We start from the raw sequence: 23,129 nt of genomic DNA on the forward strand, positions 1-23,129 counted from the left end.
TAAAGGAGTCTGAAACATTAAAGAACTCTTTAAGAAAGCCAACCAGAGAGCAAGGTTGCAAAAAGAAACATTGAGAATGAGATGAAAGCCTTATATAGTGAATCTGGACTGTCCTATGGAGCTGGTCATTACTAAAACTCTGTTTATCTGAAAGTTGTATTTTTATTATAAAAAGAAACATTTCTCAAAAAGAACACACGACATAGACCTGAAATGTTTACCACATAATCAGTATATTACTCCAAAGCTACTGAGTTTTTCATTCATTAAACATTTTAATCAAGTACGCAAAACATATTATTACAGTAAAAACATATTTTTTATAATTTTAAAATTGGAAAAAATTGTAAGACAAAACATCAGTAGCTTTAAAGTAAATAGTAAATATGTGGTAAAATTTGGTAGCACGACGATATGTTTTTGAGAAATGTTCTTTTAAAATTGCAAAAATTAACATTGACAGTATAGACGGTATCGAACCACCAAAAGTGTCAGACGCTATCTTTGACGTTGTAGAGCGGTAAGAAGAAGGTTCAATGTCCACGCGCTGTGCGGCCCCGCTGTACAACCTTGACACAGAAAGTATTAAAACATCGGGACAACTCGCCATCGTGCTCAGGAGTGATTTGACTCGTTGATTTTCCGTATGCCAGTTAACTCTAGGGACCTGATCGTCTTTATAAAATTCACAAAACATAGAAAAATGTATAACCGAAAATATTAACCTAAAAATTAGTTGTTAAGAATTACCTAAAATTGGAAGCCCAAAGGGAACAGCCCTAAAGTCAGATGTATTATAAATCCACAAAAGGCACATCTAGGGTAAAAAAATTTAGATTAATAAGACTACCAAACAAGTATATAAAATAATAAAAAGTTTATGAAATCGCTGTAAAAAGATCAAGAAATTCTTTTAATAACAAGGATTACTTAAAGAAAGTTACCAAATACGTGTAATGTATAGCCAATATTTACATCATTATCTTCAGCATTTTTTCCTGAAAGTCTGATTTCAAGATTAACTCTAAATAACTATAACTCATGGAGTCGTTCGAAATATTTAATTTCTGTCTACAAGGAAGGTAACCTAACCGTCCAAACAGCAATTGAAACTTCTCTAGAAGGCAATTTTGTGTATTTTGTATACACACTTTGAAAAATGTTTTCTAAATGTATGTAATATAAACGGATATTTAAAAATACATTTTTGCAGAAGAACTTTGAGACAATTAGGGTACATAAAAACCGTATTATAAAAATAATGTTTTTTCACCAAACGTATAAACTTTTTTAATTCGTAGGACTCCACCCGATAAAGAATAATTATAATCATTAATACCTGAGAACCGAAACATTATACATTACATGTAGTTTCAGAAAATGTATCTGACGTACATGTTTTATGGAATAAAAACAAATTATAGATGTTATTAAAGGGCGAAGTACATAAAAAACGCTTCTTACAAAGCTACAATGGTTTTCAAAAATGCACAAAAAAATCAATTTAACATTGCATTTTTCAGTTATTACTGCAATTTAGAAGATAATGTGCACTACAGATAAAAGTATGTTATAATGCTTGCCTAAAATGAAATAACTCACGAACCGTACAGCCAAGAATACAACACTCTGACAGTTATGTTCTCATAAAATTAGAATTTACTAATAAAACACTCACTACCTCTGGGAAAATACAAACGTAAATACGGCATAAAATAAATCATTATTTCATAGCCAGTTGTAAATAATAGTAATCAATATTACTTTGACAATTATTAAAACAAGCAAAGCAAAAATATTATTAAAACAAACAAGATGAATAAGAGATCGTTTCACTTTCAACTCATATTTACTATTTTGTAAACATAAAAAAGAAATGTACCATTTTTGTATAACTGTTGTTTATTATTTACAATATATACAATAAAATATGAACATTAAGTAAATATAGTATATTAAGTAAACAATGGTTGATTAGCGTCCAAATCCAAACAACTTAACCAACCTAAAGAACTTAAAAGGAATCACCTAAATCAAGGAAGTTGTTCCTTTGAAGTCTATGCACATGCTCACTATTTTGTGGTACATTCAAAACAAGATCATTTTGATGCCCCTCAAGCTTAGTCATGCAGCTTAAACTGCACGTTGAGATCTCCTCTTCTACATATGCAAATCCAGTGTTTCTGTGAATCCCCGCATTTGTAACGAACTATGGAGTATTGCCAGTATTGTTCTCAGAACTTTGGATTGAAAACTTTGAATTGTTTTCAGATTGAATTAAGAAGCACAGTTGAATCCCATACATCCATATAGGTTTCAAAACAACTTTTAATGTTGTTAACAATAACAATGTATTTTCAAGGGCGAGATATGATTTTCTTCCAAAGTACCAATACATTTTCCAAACTTCGTATTTGCAGTGGTTTGTTCTAAATATGGGTCCGCCGTGTTAAAACGACTACCGAGGTGGACTCACAAACATTTGACATCATTTTGTTAAGTTAGTTGAATTTTTTTAAGGATGTCAACAATTTCCCTTATTAAAAGCAAATGTTACATGTGCACATTTATTTTTATTCTCCAGTGTTAGAGCCAATCAGATACTGAACTCAAAACATCTTGCAAGAACACAGAAGCCATCGATGGGCTTCGAAAAGCCAAGACTGCAGTGTCATCTGCAAAGGTTGCAGTTAACGTCGCTTGGTTGGTACACCTGCTGTAAAGAGTGTGAACAAAAAAGTGCGACTCAATACACTCCCCTGCGGAACTCCAGATTCCATATTTTTCTAACCTGAATAATAGTTTTGAAATCTAATTCCGAAGTACTTTTAAAACGGATAGGATTTAATAACATTGCAGAAGGATTGAGGTAGACGTGACTTTATCTTGAACAAAAGGCCAACAAACCAAACTTTGTCAAACGCCTAGCTTTAAGAATCGCTGCAGAACAAATTTACATTTTCAAGATTTTGCTTGATTTCAGTAACCACCCTACATGTATCTGTTAAATTGTTGAATATTAACATCCGAACTCAAATTGATAATTTGGAATCAAATTTAGCTCAGTAATCAAAGATTTCGAAAACTATTTTTCAAAAACTTAGAAAGAGTTGATAGGAAGCTTATCGGTCTGTACCTGATGAGGTGGTTTGCCCACTTTGGGGATAGCAACTATTTTGGCTACCTTCCACTGAGATGGATGTAATCAAGTCTTAGTACTCTTGGCATTTAACAATCTTGGTTATGATACGGAAATAATTACTTTTCTGGGAAGCGCACTTAATAACTTTCCCGTAATGAGGTTATGGCCGGAGATTTTTAAAGTACTGTATATAGCTCTCCGAAGGTGTAAAAGAGCTGATCGACCTTGAAAGCTAGTTAGGCGATTCTAGGTATCCCTTTATTGCAGAGTTTTCATCATAGTTGTTGTCTACAGGTTAGGCTTGAACACATTAAAATATGGTTGGCAAAGAACTCCAATTTTTTATCTCGTTTATAGTCCAAGTACAAAATATATTACTGAAATCAGCAAGTCCTGACTGCAGTTATATCTAGATCGCGATAATGGTGCTGACATATATCAGACCATGACGAAACGGTCGTGCATCTTATCGATGTTCTTTCAAGGGCAATCGCAACTTTGAAGGTCAAAGGATTGTGACTGAAACTTTCGTTACAAATTCAGTCTAAAATATTTTAATTGATTGTTATCGATTAAAACGTTCAGTATACATATATTCTATAATTACAATGGTCGTATTTGAATGTTAGTACCTATACATATATCTGAAACATTTTTTTCAACTGAGAACCAGAATTTAATAAACTTTAAAACAAAATTACAATCTCTCGATATCTGTAATTTACAAGCACAATATCTGCTCAGCTAGACTAGTATAAACGTCTTACTTACATGTTTTATTAAATACGTCTGTCACTAGAGATAAACATGAAACATGACCTATTTTTATAAAATTGCTGTAAATAACAAGAGTTCCAACAAGCAAGGTCTTACTCTTATCAGCTACAGATAACACGAGGAAGATAAACGTGTGGATATTCCAACAATTAAGATACGATGACACACTCCTGCACGGTCTGAAGGTTTTAGTAAACAACATATCATAAGTCTTCGGCATACAGGGGAAATGTTTGGGTGAATTCATTAATGACATTACTAGCTGTGTGACTATTTAAAAAATTAAAGATGTTGTCTTGTTGTTCTTTTTATAAATTAAATGCACTACCAGATATACGTTACGATATAAATGTTAATTTAGTCGTGTTAGATTGTGTTATTTCTATAGATAGTCCAAATAACGAAAATTTAACTCGCACATAATTAATATTTAAGCATCGCAACCAAACAAATCCAAACTGATAGCTCTATTGTTTTTATTTTTAACAAAATGTCTTTATTGCAACTTCTAAGATTCCAAAGTCGGTGACAAATCACATCTACTATTCTTTAAAAAAGACGTTGTATGGTTTAACACTTTAAAGAATGATTGGCATTTGTGAAGTTTGATTTAATTAAAGCCATTCTTGGAATATTTACATAAAAATATAGTACACACAGTAACTAATTGAAAGTATATTCCAAACGTTAACACACGTTTTATTAATAACGATACTCATATCATTTTCACAGTGAAACTGATTATAACAATAGTAATTAAATCCAGGAGACATACGTATGCAAATGTTAAACATTTTCTATCTGAATATATTATCACTGTAGTTGTCTGAAGAAAGTCTGTCATCCTTTGCCACTACAGGTGCATAATCCTTGATAGGAAAGTCATAGAAAATTGAAAAATGGTATATAGTTTCCTCTTTCTTAATCCAAGGGAGAATTCTACTTATTTTGGGGTCAAAATGTCAAATGGAATTCCAACCGTATGTCTATTCATTTGTGTGATAACTTATTTGTTCTGCCGGATCCTTTGATACCTCATTGTATTGGTTTATTTTTTCTCGAGTAGCGAAATTTGTCTTATTGAGAGCTGCCTTTGATAAATTTATCAACATTCTTTACTTTTACTGAAAAACATTTACCCATTACCTTCACTCAAAATCTGAACCATTTCTATCCTTTTGCCTATAGCCTAGTTCCTTTGCAAAGTTTAAAATACAGATCCAATGATATACAATGATAGGGTATCAATCTTCGAACTGGCAGTCATTTTTCCACAGATGGCAGACATTTTTGAGTGTTTTTGTTTTCGTACTTTAAACAATTGCAAAAATACACTTTTATTTCAAACATTTAAGTGAAATACATTTTTGTCAGGAAAATGTGGAGATAATTGTGGTATAGAAACATTCTAATTAGGCCTAAACCATAAAAAATTAACAACACAATTTTTTATATAATATTATAAATTTTAGAATCAGAGATAGCCAATTTATTTAGTTGTCATTTAGTAGTCACATTATCTAGTTTCAGAAAATATATAATAGTATCCTGGTTCTCCAAAAGAAAAATTATGTACATATTGTACAAACCACAAACAGTACACGAAAGGCTAAATACGTTACTTGAGTACAATTATTTTCAAAACACGATTTTATTGTAAAAATTTACAAACAATACAATTACTACAATAAATATTTCCCAAATATACCACTATTTAGAGAATTATATCCACTACAAAACAATAAATTGCTTCATAACCCATTTTTTTAGGTGGTTGGTCTTTAAATTTTTTACTATGGATACGGTTATTTTAAAACATTAACACAAAAAAAAATAATTTTTCACTAAATATTTCCGCAATATACCAAAATTCAGCATAGTAAAGCCTGAAACAAAGCTATAAACCAACATTATAAACTATACCCTTGATATATCACTAATTTTTAAAATGGCTGGATGAAGACGATCTTACTGGCAAGATTGATGACGTCACTGTGACACCACTGTTGCCAAAACAGCGAAACGAATTTCACCATTAATAAAAATCAGCAAATCTTTGTTTGAAATTGTATATAAATAGTGGTGGTAGTGTTGATTTATGCACTATATGAACTGTCAAAACACGTGCGTGTCAGATCAACATTTATTGCCACTTGTAAAACTATTTACATAATGTCGATTGTCAGTTTGAGGGTTTTAATTGCCTTCTATGTACAGATTTGAATATAAATAAATCTCTTTCAACTACGCTATAAATCAACTAGATGTCCAGGCTTCTGCAGGAAATTCACAGCAACGGAGCAAATAATTTTTGAATTGCTCTACAGGATGGGTTGAGCCCAGGCAGGTGGTGAATGGTGTAGAGCGTGCGGTAGGTACCCGACCTTGCCCCACCCTCCATCCATACAGGACCACGCCTTCCCTACTGTAGGTGCTATACATCACACCCTCTACACAATTCTCCAAGTAGGTCAACTACATAGGCCTATCTATTCACTGACAAGATTAGGTTACTCAAATATGTCCAAAATAACGACATAGATCAATTCCCTGCAAGGTACAATTACTAAAGCACATCTGTTGATCTTTAAATAATTTCTTCTTGGAACTTTCCTAACCTTAGCACTACAGAATTAAGTTAAATGTTAATATTGTATTTTTTTTATTACTGCTCTCATTGTAAACCTGAAATATCTCAAGAACATAAATGTAATTGTTTTACCTCCATTTGCGATGCAGAAGAGCTTAGAAAGATCTTACTATATTCATTTTATGAAGGAGCAAATCAAAATTATTTGACATGAACTGTCTTTATGGAAAAATACATGAAATAAGTAACTATTCCAGCAATTTTGATAATACATATATTTTTTTAAACCACTTCCTGATGATACGCAATTTCTCATGCCGCAATGACACACCACACACTGCTACTGTAACCTTTGATAAACGTGTTAAAGAATAATTCATTAGCTTATTCAGTTATCCACATAGACACCCATTCCAACAATCAATTCATTAATTCATTCACAAACTATGTTGCTGCTTTTTTTAATAAAGCAAAAATACTCTGTTTAAGAATGTGAATAGACAATTTTTACTTCCCTATGTTGAATAGGGTGTTTTAAATTTTCTAGTTTATAATTTGGGAATTTGTTCTTCGGATCAAGCCAAACAAAACATTTAGTCTAACACAAACAAGGGTTAGAAATACTTAGTTTATTACCATCTGTAACGTGATTTTTAGATATTTTTTGTTTTACAAACTAAACAAAAAATTCAAAAAGTATAAAAAAAAAGAAAAAATATACAAAATTAAAATTTTGCATAATTATTGTTTTTATTTTGCAGTTTCAAATCAAGAGGCAAATTTATATTATACTATCATATCACGTTTATAATTGGCACTGTTGAAGTTTTTAAAGCTTAATAACACACGTAATAAGATTATGAAAATATGGCATGAATAATAAAAGTTGAAAATTTTAATAACAAGCATTTTGACACCAAAAACATAACAATTTGCCACACGAACATTTTTATTGTTATGATCTATCTACAACAATTTTTTTATTTAAATTTTGCAACCTTTACTGAATACTAAAGGTTGCAAAATTTAAAAAACATTCATAATCATATTATATTTTTGGAGTATTAAGCTTTAAACTAAGTATTTCTTACCCATATTTATATTACATTTCATGTTTGTCTTGACACAATGTATAAAATCCCAAACTTTTTCTGGAGAGTTTGTTGTTTTTCTTTTTCGTAAGTCGTCCATTTTCCAATTATAATTTAGACTCACTTTACCAATCAAAAATTATGTATGTTATTTTGAATTTGTAAGATAAATTTATATAAATTATAATTATAAGTGACCAACACCAGGGCCCAAAATACAAACAGGTGAAATATTAGGCATCAGCCCTGTTTATATGATTATTATGTAATAAAATATTTGTCTTGACTTGAGGAACAAGTTTAGCATAACAGTTTATGATGTCTAATAGCATAATAATAATAATAAACATACATAGTAATATGTTAAACAAAATAACATACATAATTTTGATTAGTAAAGTGAGTCAAAATTATAATCGGAAAATAGACATCGTACGAGAAAGAAATGTACTGAGACATGTGCCTATATTAAAATAAATGGAGAGGCTAGATTATCATTTAACCCAGCCAAGCAGCTTGAACGCTATAAAGCCTATAAAGATTTATATAAAGCTTGTAATAAGCTGTACCAAATGGTGAAATACAATAAGGTAGAGCTTTTCCTCATACCAGGAAAATGAGGAAATTGACTCACAGCAAAAACGAGTCAGGTCTGGAATCTCTAATTAATAACTACAATAGTTTTTGAAAAAGAGTTAGAAAGATATTGGAAATGTAACCTTAAATCTCATTGTGGCAAAATGGTCATTGACTGATACAGACAGTTTGTTCATCTTAAAAGTTTGGAAAAAACAACAAGCTTTGATGATCCTGCCATAAGAAATATTCACGGACTTACATAGAAATATTTACAGGAAAGGGATCCTCCTACAATATCTTAGGAAATTTGAACTGAGTGACTCAGAGATTTGGTAATGAGGAGGAAGAGCCTTAACCAGCAGGAGTGGATTGCTAAAGATTTTTGGGTTTGCGAGTCAGATGCAGAAACGGATTACTCCAGCAAGTTAACTGATCTTATATAGTGTGTAACTTAAATTGGTACTTACCTCCGAAAAGCCTGCATTATTTTTAAGATTGGGTGACCAATAACTGAAAAAAATATTTTGTACTGCTCTTTGGCTGAGCATTAAGCAAAGTTTCTCCCGACAGCTTCTGATCAACGAAATCCGTTGCCTGTCTGTCTGTTCACACAACTTTCAAACAAATTAACCTACGAAGTTGAGATTTGGTGGGAAACTCTACTAGCTCTACTACCTCCACGCCGCTATTAAAATGATAAAGATCCATTGAGAGTCTGCATTTCTGTCTATCAAGGAAGTGGTCTGGTTACATTGGTCTTATGGGTAATAATGTTGACAACAAGAAAAACAATTATTTTGAGAAGGTTAATAATACTTCATTTCTCAGTAACTTATCAACTTATGTGATGAAGTTACTTTGCAAATGGTAAGAGGCATTTTACTATGGTTTGTCGATTAAGATTATTAATAAAAAATGGGAGGGATGTACCATGGATCTCATGTTTAAAAGTTTCTATTAACTCCCTTCCTTTCTGCTTGTTAAATACAAATGGTTTATCCTTGAAAGAAGGAATGTTCTCCATGCATTTCTTACATTGATGTACATATGTATCTGTTTTAAAACAAACTACCGGTTTACCATTATATTAAAACTCTTGACACAAATTGTGGTTTATTCTGAACTACAGTTGCAGTAGTTGTAGTTCTAGTACCGGTAGTGTAATCTAACGTATTACAGACCAAAAAGTTTGCTTCAGGACATACACCATATTATATGATTCAGTCTTTTGTTCAGCTTTTGAGTATGACCACGGACACATATTTCAAGCAGGTCATCTCTTATCAACAGAATTGCAAGGAGTTGTTTTATTACAAAAAAACCAAAGAGGAAGACATGAAATATGATAATATAAAATAAGCTATACTAAATTCCACGTTGAGACATAATCTGCTGGCGCTGAGGTATAGTAATCATAAAATACACTGTTTATGATTATTTGTTATAAATTATTGTTTTCAGGAAAGAATTAAAAAGTCTTACGTATGTAAAAAACAAAAACTATAATTTTATACTTTTTTTATTGTCTTGAAATTAGGAATAAAGCCCATAATTATCTAGATAATAGTGCTCTTCACATGTATAAACTCATATCGTGTATATGTCTAGGATAATGTTCTTAAACCAGAGGAAATACTTTCTGCTACTTCAAAATCAATAAATTTGTATCACTAGACAATGCAGTTTTTAATTTTTACATGGTTTTTCTACTTTTGAATAGGATATGTACGAGGAAATGTTACTATAAATTTATAGATCTAAGATTTAGGCTGTGAACTATGTATATATATAAAATTAGGTTTATTAGCTGAGCTTTTAGCAGAGTCTCTTCCACCAGACTTCTTTGTGGGAGGTCATCTGTATGCATGATAACTTTTTTCAAGTTAACTTAGAGGGTTGAAATTTGACGTGATTCTTTACCTCTATATCAAAGTTGAAAATGATAAACACACCAAAAAAAGCCATAACCCATAAAAAATTAGTTAATCTGCCATTCCAAAATTCTGTGTATTTGTTTGTTGAGAAAACGTGCTATGGGGCAGAGTATCGCTGATTTTCTAAGCTCAAGGAGAAAGAGTAAACCTTCTTGAACCTTTCTATTGTCAACCTAATGGTTAACTGTGGAGAACTACTATGGTAACAGTTCACTAGTAACAGTTTTGCAGTAAATTTATGTCACACCATGTAGTATTACACGATTCAATTTGACCAATAGACCACGAGGTCTTTAAAAATATAACATATAGCTAAAAAAACCCGTAGGCTATGCAGATTATGGGCAAACGGTCTTACTCACAATTGGACTATTGATTCTAATCAGCTCAATTTTCATGAGCTATACTGAGAGCACAAGATGTCATAGCAGCTCATCATTAAGTAACCGACACAACGAGACCTTAATGAAGTCATGTTGTTAAATGTCTCCCGAGTCCAAACTCTTATCTCTTTAACCCCACTAGTATTATTCCACATGTTTACCTTACAATGGTATTTTTGCAGTGTTGTTTGACTTGTTTGTCTTAGAAACGATAAATAATAAATTAACTTCTTATACTAGACTCTGTCAACGTATCAATATGATTTATACACTTTTAATCATGGACGAATATTGAGCTATCAAAACCTAAACTTTCTTCTCTTTGTTAGATGACATTTTATTGGAATAGAGGAGTAAGGCATTATGAATATTAATGTTCTCCACTCCTGTGAAACCGGTTATTTGTAAATTTATTACATTGTTCATATATTTCAACTTAATTTATGTTTTTCTAAAACTAAAAACATTAAAAATCACTTAGATCGGCTGCAATATAAGAAGAGGCCACCACTGCAATTGTATTAGGGTACCAAATTATCAATTAAAAATACTTAAACTATCAAATACAAAAACATTTTAATTACAGCTATTTACAATTAATGTTTATCAGCTCTTTTTAATGTATTGAATAACAATATTATTCCAAATTAATTCAAACAAAGTATAATCACTTATATGGTATTTTAGTAATAGTCGCTAGTGTATGTGTTGTGTCACTAGCTGTCACACACATTTATCCTTAAAAACAGTAAAAAGTAACTAAATGTAAAACTGTTTTGTTTTGTTACATTTTATAGATACACATAACGTAGATAGCTTTTTATTCATCAAAAAATTATGAATATTTTAGATTTAAAATAGCTGAATTATATTATTATTTAAAAATATATCTATAACGTAATTCGTGTCAACATTTTTGTTTCTATAGTTTAGATAATCATAAATATGACTCTATTAAGGTGATGGCCTCTTATTATACTGCAGCTTTTAGATCTCCTTAAACTATTATTGTTGCTGTAATAAAAACTTCTCAAAACATTATACTCCAGGTATGGCATTTTGTTAGAAATTTGTAAATCATCATAAAAAGTCACAGATTTATTTTTCAAAAACAAGTGTAATGAAATCATTACTGCATTTTGTATTTCAATTAAAGAAAATGTCTAATGTAACATGAATTTAAGTACAATCTATAATATATATTTCCACATGTCAGTAATAGCGTGTAGACTCTGAGCCTTTTGGTAGAGTACATAAGTGGACCCAGTCTTTTATATAAAAATTATCTAACGTTATTTTAATGATTATACCCTTTAATATAATCAGCCAATAGTAATTAATTTTCGAACAATAATTAAATCATCTCCACCAACTATACATACACACATTTTCATATTATAAACACAATTTCTTCTATAAGAAACTTCTTTTAAATAAAAATAAAGATATTTCAATTTAGAAAACTATACAAAATAACACAAAAAATATGATATACTGTGTCTTTCTCGGTTTAAAGATGTTTGTTTTCTTGTTAGGATTTCATTATTATTTAAATGACAATTTCCCGATCTCCTGTCTTAATTTTTTATTTGATTAATGGTTGTGAGGTTTTTTATTATTTATGAAATTACATAATTGTTTTAACTATTTCTATTAATTTAATTTAGTATTTTACATACGTTGTTAATGATTGATAGTTCAGTTATTTGATATATAAAGTATTGATGATTCTAATAAGTGATATAAAAACCGGGTCCGCTTATCATACTCTGCCTGAACCTTCTTATCACTGAGCACTGTAAACGATATACGAGGTGTTTAATGATGTTACAGAAGAATTAGCTTGTATTGGTATCATATTTATAATTTTAGTATAATACTTTTGTTATTAAATAGTATAAGGGTTTTGTTATTCCATAGTGTTGTTATTTATTCGTTTGTTATTCATTGCTCTGTTATTTTTGCTTTGTTATGGTTATTATTAAGTCCGTTGTTTTTGTTCTTTTCTGTTATCTTTGTTAACTGATTCGTAGTACTTTCTAGTCAATGTATTATTAGCATTTGTAGCAGAGTTGTCAGATATCTTCATTGAGTAAGTATTTAACTTTTTTTAAGTATTCAATGTCAGATTTAGTTGTAAGGCATTGCATTGACAGTTAAGCATCTTGTAGCATAGCTATTGTTATATCCAATTGTTTGTTTACTCGTTAAGTTTTTTACTGTTTTTTTTTCTTCTTAACATGTGCCATCAACTTGTTGTAAAGTGTAAATTGGTGTATTGCCGTTGGAATGTAAATAAATAAATACAGGCTAGGCTATTTAACATAGAGTATATCAAAATGTACAATACAAATTTTATTTTAGAACTAATGGGTAGGGTATGATAAGCGGACCCGGTTTTTTATATCGAAATTGACAAACGATATTACTTAATCATAACCACCGATATAATCAATCGATAATGATTAATTATTTTGAACAAATAACTTAATTAATCTATATCAACAGCTGTGAACACTTTCAAATAATACACGTAAGGTAATATTTCAAATTTACATATATAAGTAACATTTGATTATTAAAAATGGCAGTCAATTTTAGAAAACTACACGACGTTGCTTCGAAAGATGATAAGACATGTTTTACGTGGCTTCAACATGTTGGACTCGTACCGAAAAATCCATTATGTGAAATTTGTGGGAAAGAAACAACTGTAACCGTGAGAGGAGCAAATATGGTCGTCTTCAGTTTTCCTAATTTTGCTTATAATAATTAATTGTTTCATCACTGTAAATATTAAATCCATATTTTCATTTGAGATGCGAATATTAGGTATCGATGATTACATTTTTTGATATAAAAAACTAGGTCCGCTTATCGTACCCTACCCGAACTAATTAATAAATAGATCATGTTTCACATTAAAACTTTACACTCCTGCAGCCAAAGTGAAAAATATGAGTAGTATACAGCAGTTTAGACAACTTTTATAACTTTAATTTTTACAAAATAGGAAAGTTACAGTATTTTTGTGACTTAAATAACACACTATTTTACCATTGGAATTTGTAGTTAATTGTAAAAGGCTAACAATAATAAAGGAACAATCATTACAAGAGAGAATTGTTTAAAATTTTCATTTGATGAATTTGAGGCCAGGGTCAATTTGATTACTTTGTCACAATCTTAAGTTTAGCATATTGTCAATCACAATGCTATAAACTTTTAAGTAGTTTGTGTAGATATACTGATGGTTTTAAAAAATTGGTTAGTAGTAAAATCTTCAAAATGAGAACTCCTCCAACCAATATGAAACTGTAGTTACCAATAGTCAATTTAATAATCACGTATAGGCTAATACCTATAAAATAAAATGTATTCCTCTCTATAAAGAATAAATTATAATACTCTTTAATGTTGTATTAAATAGTGTTTTTTTTTTACTTTTTTGAAATAGAATAATCTTTTTTTTTAAATTGATAGGTTTAGGTTGTGTTTTATACTAGGTTAGTATATACAAAATAAAAGTGAGACACCAAAGGAAATATGATTGCAGTTCCACAGTCAAATCTGCAATCAGTACAACAAATGTATGTATATGTGGTGTATCTCATTACAGGTGGTTTAATAATTTTTATTATATTTATAAATTATGCCTATAACTTAGTGTGTAAGTTATAATATGACCAAAACAAAGACTTTTGTTTAATTAGTTATTCCTGTCATAGATTGGACAAATGTATTGTCCTTTGTAGCCAAAATCAATTAAATATTTTGCTTTTAAATTATGGATTAAATTATTGTAACACAGACTTAACTTACCCCAACTTGAAGGTGTGCGCCCAAGGAAAGCACCTGTTTCAGGATTGTATAAAAATCGTTTCACTTGGACCATTGTGGGTTCTTTAGGAGGAAGTTTGTATGGATTATTTGGATAATCAATCATTGGCTCTTTTTGTTTCGACATTTTAAATTAAACTTTCTTAACTTTCACTAGCAACACTGACACACCCAAATACCACTCTGTAACCTAACTCGCTGTTTGAAAACAAACCACAAACTAACTGTAAACACAAACACCCTACAGTGACAAGTTCGAAAGACGGCCGAGCTTCAGCCGATCAGCGCTAGTGTACACCTCCGCTTTCAACAGAGTAATGTAGTGAACTGAATTAGAGGGAAGAGACAACGCCTGAACTCAACCTTCTCAACTTGAATGTGTGATTAATGGTAGTGAGTCAGCCCAACACCATCTAGGTGTAGTACTCTTAACCGAACAAAATCGTCACAGCTTGCAGGCAAGTTCGAAACAGTGTAATAATAAAAGCATGAGCTTTGATTATAATTTTAATTGTTAATTATATAAACTATATATAACAATTAAAATTTAATATATATATATATATATATATATATATATATATATATATATATATATATATATATATATATATATATATATATATATATATATATATATATATATATATATATATATATATATATATATATACATTACGATAACGTGATATGTGGCTTAGATAAAATCGAAGTTAGCTTTAATAATGTGTACCCTCATTTTAGCTTTGTCTAAACGTGTGTCAAACACTGTGTCACATTTCTTTTGAAAATATAAGGTTGTAAACAAGCTTTAATTGCATATTATATGTATTCCTAATACAAAGGTCCCTTGTAACCTTAACTTCAATGTGAACTCCTGATTTGTAGAGGACATCTGCTTTTGTCGTCCTATATAGTGTAGATTTAATCTGCCCCAGATACGTTCTCAAAATGTACAAGTTTTATTGAATTTTATACTAATGATTGAAACATTGTCTAATGCGCCGCTATAGCTAAAACTCTAAACATGTATTAAAAACTAACATCGACCGTATTAATGACTTAATATTATTTATTAGAGATTATATGCATAATTCAATTCCAATTATTACAGATCTACACCATAGTTTAAATTCCAAACATAATTATCATTGTGTTAAGTAAGGAATCTACCCTAAATTACGTAACAGAGGGAGGAGAAGATTTTTCCGCAGCAGTACGCACCGTTATGGAAAAATGCGGGTGAGGGTAGTTCGACGTAGCGTTACATAACTATTAACCTGCTTGAATTCGTTCACAAAATTTGCCTGGTTCATCCCAAAAATTTGAAAGTTAGTATTATGTTTCCTCTCTTAAAAGCAAACGTGACGAAGGCTGAATGCTCTTTCTAAATACCTCCTTAAATGGTAGCTAAAACATTTTGTTTAAATCTCTTTGTGTCTAAGTGTTTGTGAACCAGTATGAGATTTTAACGTTTAAGCCAAACATTGACGGTGTTAGGATAAACTGCCTTCTACACTCACGGGATCGATTGAAAGGACAATACTATAGGAAAGGACCAAAAGCCCAAGAACAAATTTCAACAACAGAAAATTTCGGTTATCACCTACGTTACCTTACGGTGCATTTTATTATATAAGAGGAGAAGTTAAATTTACGCCAAGCGACGCAACGTGTAAATTCGGCTAGCTGAAATTCGTGTATCTGACTGTACGAGCCATATTGTAACAGGACATCGACGCTCCACAATATTTTGGATCGAACCACGAGACAAAGTTATTGCTATTTTTATGTTTGTGGTGTATTTTATTCATAACATATTACGTCCGATACATATAAGTGTAATGTGGAACTGGCGCAGCGTCCAAATAAACCGTTCCAAACTATTTCTCGTTCGTTTATTTTGACAGTAACTTAAAAACAAAATGAATCACTCCTATAGTTTGACACGCCTAAATATATTAATAAATCACGTTTTACTTTGGAGTTTAAAATTGTCTTTATTATATCAAAATTTTCAGAATAATGTGAATTGGGGGTTGTTGGTTGCAGTCTTACATTATTATTGATGGAGGACTAGTGTTACCTGTACAAGTCCGTTACAATGGTGGGATCGGAAAAAATAGAATGGTAGAGTCACGTAATTAAGGGGCGGCCACTTAATAATAGTTAATAGATTTGTCGTGGTTGATTGTTGCTGAGTTGAGATATTTGAGAAAATAAAATGTTGTCTTCCAAACAAAAACATTAAACTTATACATTAGTGCACAAAAATATATTCTTGTCTGCTATAGCTTACATATTTTTTAATATTTCTCTTGGATGTGTTGTGTGAAAAAGAGATTGCCTTACATAAGAGACAAGTTGGATTAATGGAATGTGGGCAGAAAGGTTGAATTTGTAGCACTGTGAACATTTCTTGCAACTTAAAACACTTTGACACTTACTTTGGAAAAGACTAATTTTGATGTTTTGGTAAAATACCTTAAGACTTGAATTCTTCATCTTTGGCCAGTCCTGCTGAATTAATGATAATACTCACAATTAATTGCAGCGAATGTAAACATTTATATAAAGCCAAATCATTAGATTATTAATTTTGTCTTAAATAATACTATTTAATTACATACAAGCCTGCTAGACTAGGTTGGTACAACTGTCTTCAAAAATCACTTTAAAGTGCTTTCCCCTGAAGTCGTGTTTTTATAGACCACACACCGCAGGGAATAAAGCAAACTAAACACGTTCAGAGCCTCCTCAGGAATACAATTTTTTTTAAATTTAGAGTGAGGGAGTTGATAGTATGTCCGTTATTTTGTTACTACGAATGGGTCATATTTCTGGCTGTAAAAACATTTAGATGGGTTAAGATAGACATACAGTGATCGTGTCAGTTACACATAAAAATATCATCTGGTTTTTATCTTGAAGGCGAAGGATGGTCTTGTAGGCAGCCGCAAGCCGCCATAGCTGCATGTCTGAACATAAGTGGCTGTTAATAGCATATGAGATGTGGAGACAATGGGTTTCACCATGATTAGGTTTAGGATTAGGCGTTAGCATACTGGATGCAAAAAGCCACATGGGCCATTTTAGGACATAGCCAACGCGTTGCTCAGGTCTAGGTGTAAACACTCAAGTTTAATTGTTCTCTGTTAAGCTCAACTGTAAGTCTCAGACTATAGACAATCTTTTTATATTTTAATGTAGGAATAAATGCGTTGTATTTTTAATCCACAAATATCATACGCTGTACTATGCTAACCATAACAAAAACAAAAAATGGAATAAATTTAAGTATATAAATTCAAAGGTGGAAACTTAATTCTTCTCTTGGATATAGATAGATTCTGTGGGACCTTCTTATTTGATTGTTGATTCAAAAACTTCTACCTTATAAATTAAGTTTCCTATCTTTCCAATGATTCTGTCTTCTCCGATATTTACTTCTTGCACATCTATAGCTTCTAACGGTGACAGTATCTTCTTTCCTAAATTCCCTGTAGTACATTTACATCTGCATGATTTAGTTCTAGTTTGAACATTATTTATTAGGAGGTTTCGGTTGAACTATGACACAAAATTATAGTAAATTGATCATTATACGGTTATTTAACTTGTAAGCAAGAGATACATAAAATGTTGATAATTGCCTTCGTATAACATTTCTTATTTCTTTATACTCCGTAGCTTTTACTCTATGGACTTTTATTTCCATAAAACACGAAAAAAGAGATTCTAGGTATTCTGGTGACTTGTCTTCAACGATGTGAAAGTGAATTCGAATTGGTAATAGTTATAAATAGATAAGACGAAGTCAGTCAGTCAGTCGTGAGTTGTTTGATTCTGCAATTTATAGAAATTGTTATTATACTAAATATAACAATATTTTCAAAATTTACAATTTGTTTACAAGCATACAGCATCTAAACTTCGCTACCAAAGTATACTTGTGCAATCCAGGTTAGTATATATAGTATATAATGAATTCTAGGCAAATCATGGTGTTTTATTGCAACAGATTTTACTACATTTATATGTATACACATACATATCCAAATATTTTTAAACTGCTGCCTACGTTTTATTGACCTTTGTTTTATTTATTTCTGAGCATCACAGTTATGGCTACATGACAAGTTTATTAGTTATCAAACTAATCCTTCAGAGACCGAGACCTGACCTAACTTCTTCGATTTAAAATTATATCAAATAAAGTTAACCTTAGAAGTGGTATTCAACGGATTTCCGAAAGTCGTTTTTGATGTGGTAGTCATCAGTTTTCTACAGTCCTATACCATTCTCTTGTAAAAAATATATTGATGAAGCCTTGGAGGCCGCAGTATATTTATAATAAATGGCCACCAACACTATTGAATCATGATTATCAAATAATCAATATTCATGACCATATAAAATACTGGTTGTAAATCTTAAAAATAAAATATATTAAAGATGAACAAAAAAATCTATGCAATCTATATTTATGAAATGTAACAAACAAAACTATAATAATAACATTTACTTACCTTTTACTATTTTGAAGGATAATGTGTCTGACACAAATAAAGGGTAGGGTACGATAAGTGGACCCGGTTTTTTATATCGAAGAATATAGTCATCGATACCTAATATTCGCATCTCAAATCCTAGACTATCAATCGATATAAAATTACCTAAAGTCCTCAATAACAATCATATGTTTTAAATTAAAATATGAATTTAATATTTACAGTGATCAAACAAATTATTGTAACCAAAATTAGGAAAACTGAAGACGACCATATTTACTCCTCTCACAGTTACAGTTTTCTTTCCCACAAATTTCACATAATGGGTTTTTCGGTACGAGTCCAACATGTTGAAGCCACAAAAAAGCAACGTCATGTAGTTTTCTAAAATTGACTGCCATTTTTAATAATCAGAATTAATAATGTAAAATTGAAATAATATCCTACGTGTATTATTTTAGAGTGTTTACAGCTGTTGATATAGATTATTTAGTTAACAGTTCAAAATAATTAATCAGTATCGATGGTTATGATTAAGTAATCGTTTGCTAATTTCAATATAAAAAACCGGGTCCGCTTATTCGTGCACAACCACTGCACTTGCTGTTATTACAGATCTGCAGTAAGTAGTGTCAGTGACAGGTAATTCAGTTGTAACCCATTACTGGGATAGGCTACTATTGTTTCAGTAACAGCGAAGGGCATTTCGTGTTAGCAATGGAAGTATTACTGGGGAGACTTTAATAAGAGGCCTGCACTCGTTATCCGGTTGTTTTTATCTAACAATTCGATATATTATCCAACTCTGATATGTAAAAATCGTTCACAATAAGAGTTATAATAAATTACCGTAATTAGAAGAATCTCATACATTACAGTTTTAAGAACATAAGTTTAACACTAACATTAAAAAACAACAAAACCAATTTCGGCATAGACTTATAAATCAAAGAAACCTTACAATAATTATTGGGTAGAGTACGATAAGTGGACCTGGTTTTTTATATCGAAGAATATAATCATCGATACCTAATATTCGCATCTCGAATCCTAGACTATCAATTGATATAAAAGTACACATATATATATCAAACCAGAAGGAGATCGATCAAACAAGAAAACTCATAAATAATAACGAGCCACAATTCATCTGGTTTATGTCATAATTATTGAATTGTTTATAATTATACATTATTACGTGTATATATAATAATAATTATTGTTATATATACACGTAATCGTATACATAATATTAATAATATGATTACGTGTATTATTTGTAAGTGTTTACAGCTGTATCAACCATTGAATCATTTTGTTAAGTTTTTGTGTGATTAAGTTAATTGTTAAAATAATTAATCAGTATCGATTGGTTATATTGATGGTTAAATGATTAGGTAATATCGTTTGCCAATTTCGATATAAAAAGCCGGGTCCGCTTATCACACTCTATCATAATTATAACTTGCCCCGATTGATGTCAATGAGTAACCGCTTTCGTGAAATGGAGGGAAGAATTCTTCCCATGTGTTACCAGGAGTCAACCCCACATGTTGGAGCTACTGAGGTAATTATCATATAAACGGCCAGAGCGGCAAAATACGAGTTTGGCGTTATTAACTTATTGGAATCGTCCTATAAAACAAAAAAAATATAAGGTTTGATGGGGTGGAAATGAGAAATAACGAAGTTCTAGAACATAAAAAATGGAACAACTGTTGATGCGCGGAGTAATATTTCCATGTTCTACATCGACGTTGAGCGTCACGTGACCTTTTGTGACGATGTTTCAACCTTGTGATGACGTCATCGGATGGGTCGCCATCTTTGCAAACGTAAATGAAAAATAATACTGAAATGAGCAGAATTTTGATCAAAATGAATAATGTTTTTCTTAATTTCGAGCAACAAATTAATTACTTGTTATTGAAATGAGACAAGTGCCTCCGGTCATCAGCGCGGGCTTCGGAAGCACCTTCAGTGCTGCCCCGCGCTGATGTCAATTAATGAAAAACATCCCTCTAGATAGTACCTATCAGTAAAATATAAAATTCTAGAGGGGCTGATCAGAAATATAAATTGAAATGTAATGCAAAGGGAATTATAAAAAGTTAAGAAACTTAATAAATCATGAAAAACTCAAATATAAATATATAGATGGATATTAACAGAGAACACTTACCATTAGTGTGTTGGCGGATATAGCTGAGCAGCAGCAACAAAAAAGTGGATTTTTAAAAATTGCAACATTTAAAACTTCTTTTCTTACTAATTTTGTCTAATTTTCCTATCGGAACGAAACAACAAAGTCTCCCGGTTTAAAAACAACACGCGACTGCACGACGAACAAATACATTCATTATTAAAAATTCCATGTTCAATTTAAAAAGGAAATAATTTCGTTTCGGTTAAAACGTAAACCCTTTACGTGCCCTACTAAACACTTCGACACACACAATTCACTAGGGTTGGTCGAACTAGTGGATGGATTCATGATTGCAAGCACTCACTCAATCCAATAGCTATGTTTACACTTGTGAGATTTTCGATTCAACTTTCTTTTCAATTTTTGTTTCGTCTTGCGTCAAGCGCATGCTTTTCCAAGCATTCTTTTGACGCATGCTTCATTGCTGTTTACATTTTAGCGTTATTTGTATGCTTGACGCAGTGTCTTTAATAATTATTTAGTGTTAAAATGGACAGTGACGCTGTGTTTAGCTGGTATTAGTGTAGCGTGTTTATTATTGTCAAAAGTGCGTAAACGTAAAAGGAAAGTTAGGTCTATGTGGATGTGTGTGATTATTTTTAAAAGGAGGAATAATGGTATTTTGAACGATTTGGAACTGAATGAAAGTTTTCTATTCAAAACTTTTAACCAGAATGAGTAGAGAAAACTTTTATAACCTTTTAGAATTAGTCAGAGCAAAAATAGAGAAGAAAAAATACTACCTTCAGAGAAGCTGTTCCTCCTGAGATCAGACTAGCGATATGTCTAAGATATTTTAGCAACAGGTGACTCATTGTGCATCTTTAATGTACCTGTTCAAAAGTATCTAAGCCATTGATTTCGTCGATGATGCTAGGGGCCTTAAAGGCAATAATTGAAGCACTCCAAGATTTTGTCAAGTAATAATGTTTTATTTACATACATTATTACCCTACTATAACACTTATTTCTCAGTATTATCAAGGTTAAAACACAAAAACTGCTTGTACTTCCCCAAGCACATTACTTGGATGCTGGGATTTCTCTGTGGAAATTTGTAGTTGGGAACTAATGGTAGGTTCGTAGTAGTGGGTACCATAAGAAGAATCTGAAGAGGTGCCGAGGAGCTACTGTGTTATTTTGTAAAGAATTATTCATTTCCTGCATTTCAAAATCGAAAATCAAATTTTGTATTCTATTTCTGGCAATTGCCTGGTTTACGCGGAGTCAACTTCCCTTAGCTGGGTTGCTATCATCTCCCCAAATATAGAACAGTCCCATCCTTTTCAGATGATTTAGCTGCTACTTCAAAAAATCCGAAGGCAGCCATCTTCTTTTTTTCCCATCATCATCTATTTTTCTTTTAATTCCTCTGCAGGTCTGTGGTGTTGGGAGAAATTTTTGCTGTCGACAAGAAGACGATGCTGTATCTTGATTTTCAGGTGCTTCTTTTTCTGGTGGGTTGGTCTTCATCCTGAAAGAAAAAAAACATACATAGTTTTTGTTTACACCTTTATGAAGCGTTCGAAAATTTAACTTAGACCTTCTTTTACAGCTCCCTGCGAACGAGGACGAATGGAAATTAGTTTCCCATGATTTTAATGGGGTTTGGAATTATCCACATTGCATTGGGGCCTTGGACGGCAAACATGTCCAAATACAACGTCCGGAAAATACTGTTGCTGAGTATTACAATTCAACAATTGTCTTCCCCAATTTCAACTTCTTAGGTGATCGTATCCTCTAAGGAGTCCTTCGTCGTTCTTGGAGTGATTGAGTCTCCGAGAAATAACAAGTGTTTGTAGGCAAACCAGGAACTTTGATATTCGTCATCAGCACTGGCACCACTTTTTCTTTGCGACATTTTCTGTTGTTCTTTTGAAAAATATGAACAAAGGTTTTTTTAATTTTGGATTTAAAACCTTTTTCACTCATTTTGTACTTCTCACCTAGTGCATGGTAAGCGTCCATTACGTTTGTTTTTATTGGTATAAAACACTTGTCCTTTATGTCCCACAATACACTATAGTGTCTGTAGTCTTCTATAAAATCAACAGTTTGTTTATCTGAAGACAT

At 31.4% G+C, this 23,129-nt stretch overlaps 2 protein-coding genes across 3 annotated transcripts in view; one reads left to right on the forward strand and one right to left on the reverse strand.

The window, feature by feature from the left end:
* Nucleotides 1-14,668, reverse strand: part of LOC124364685 (sodium/potassium-transporting ATPase subunit beta-2-like) — an 82,931-nt gene extending 68,263 nt beyond the window's left edge. Inside the window, exon 1 of the mRNA XM_046820351.1 lies at nt 14,319-14,668. Within this exon, the coding sequence (XP_046676307.1) occupies nt 14,319-14,463 (145 nt within the window). The 5' untranslated portion in view covers nt 14,464-14,668. The remainder of the gene's footprint in view (nt 1-14,318) is intronic.
* A 103-nt stretch (nt 14,669-14,771) lies between these two features.
* The window catches only part of LOC124364684 (saccharopine dehydrogenase-like oxidoreductase), a 43,714-nt gene continuing 35,356 nt past the window's right edge, over nt 14,772-23,129 (forward strand). Inside the window, exon 1 of one of the 2 annotated variants that reach the window (XM_046820350.1) lies at nt 14,772-14,794. The gene's annotated coding sequence lies outside the window, so the exon portion shown is untranslated. Of the gene's footprint in view, nt 14,795-18,076; nt 18,300-23,129 lie in introns of those variants that run through there. The other variant, XM_046820349.1, reaches the window with a different exon arrangement.

This window comes from Homalodisca vitripennis, chromosome 6 (genome assembly GCF_021130785.1).
Source record: "Homalodisca vitripennis isolate AUS2020 chromosome 6, UT_GWSS_2.1, whole genome shotgun sequence".
NCBI classification, from domain to species: domain Eukaryota; kingdom Metazoa; phylum Arthropoda; class Insecta; order Hemiptera; family Cicadellidae; genus Homalodisca; species Homalodisca vitripennis.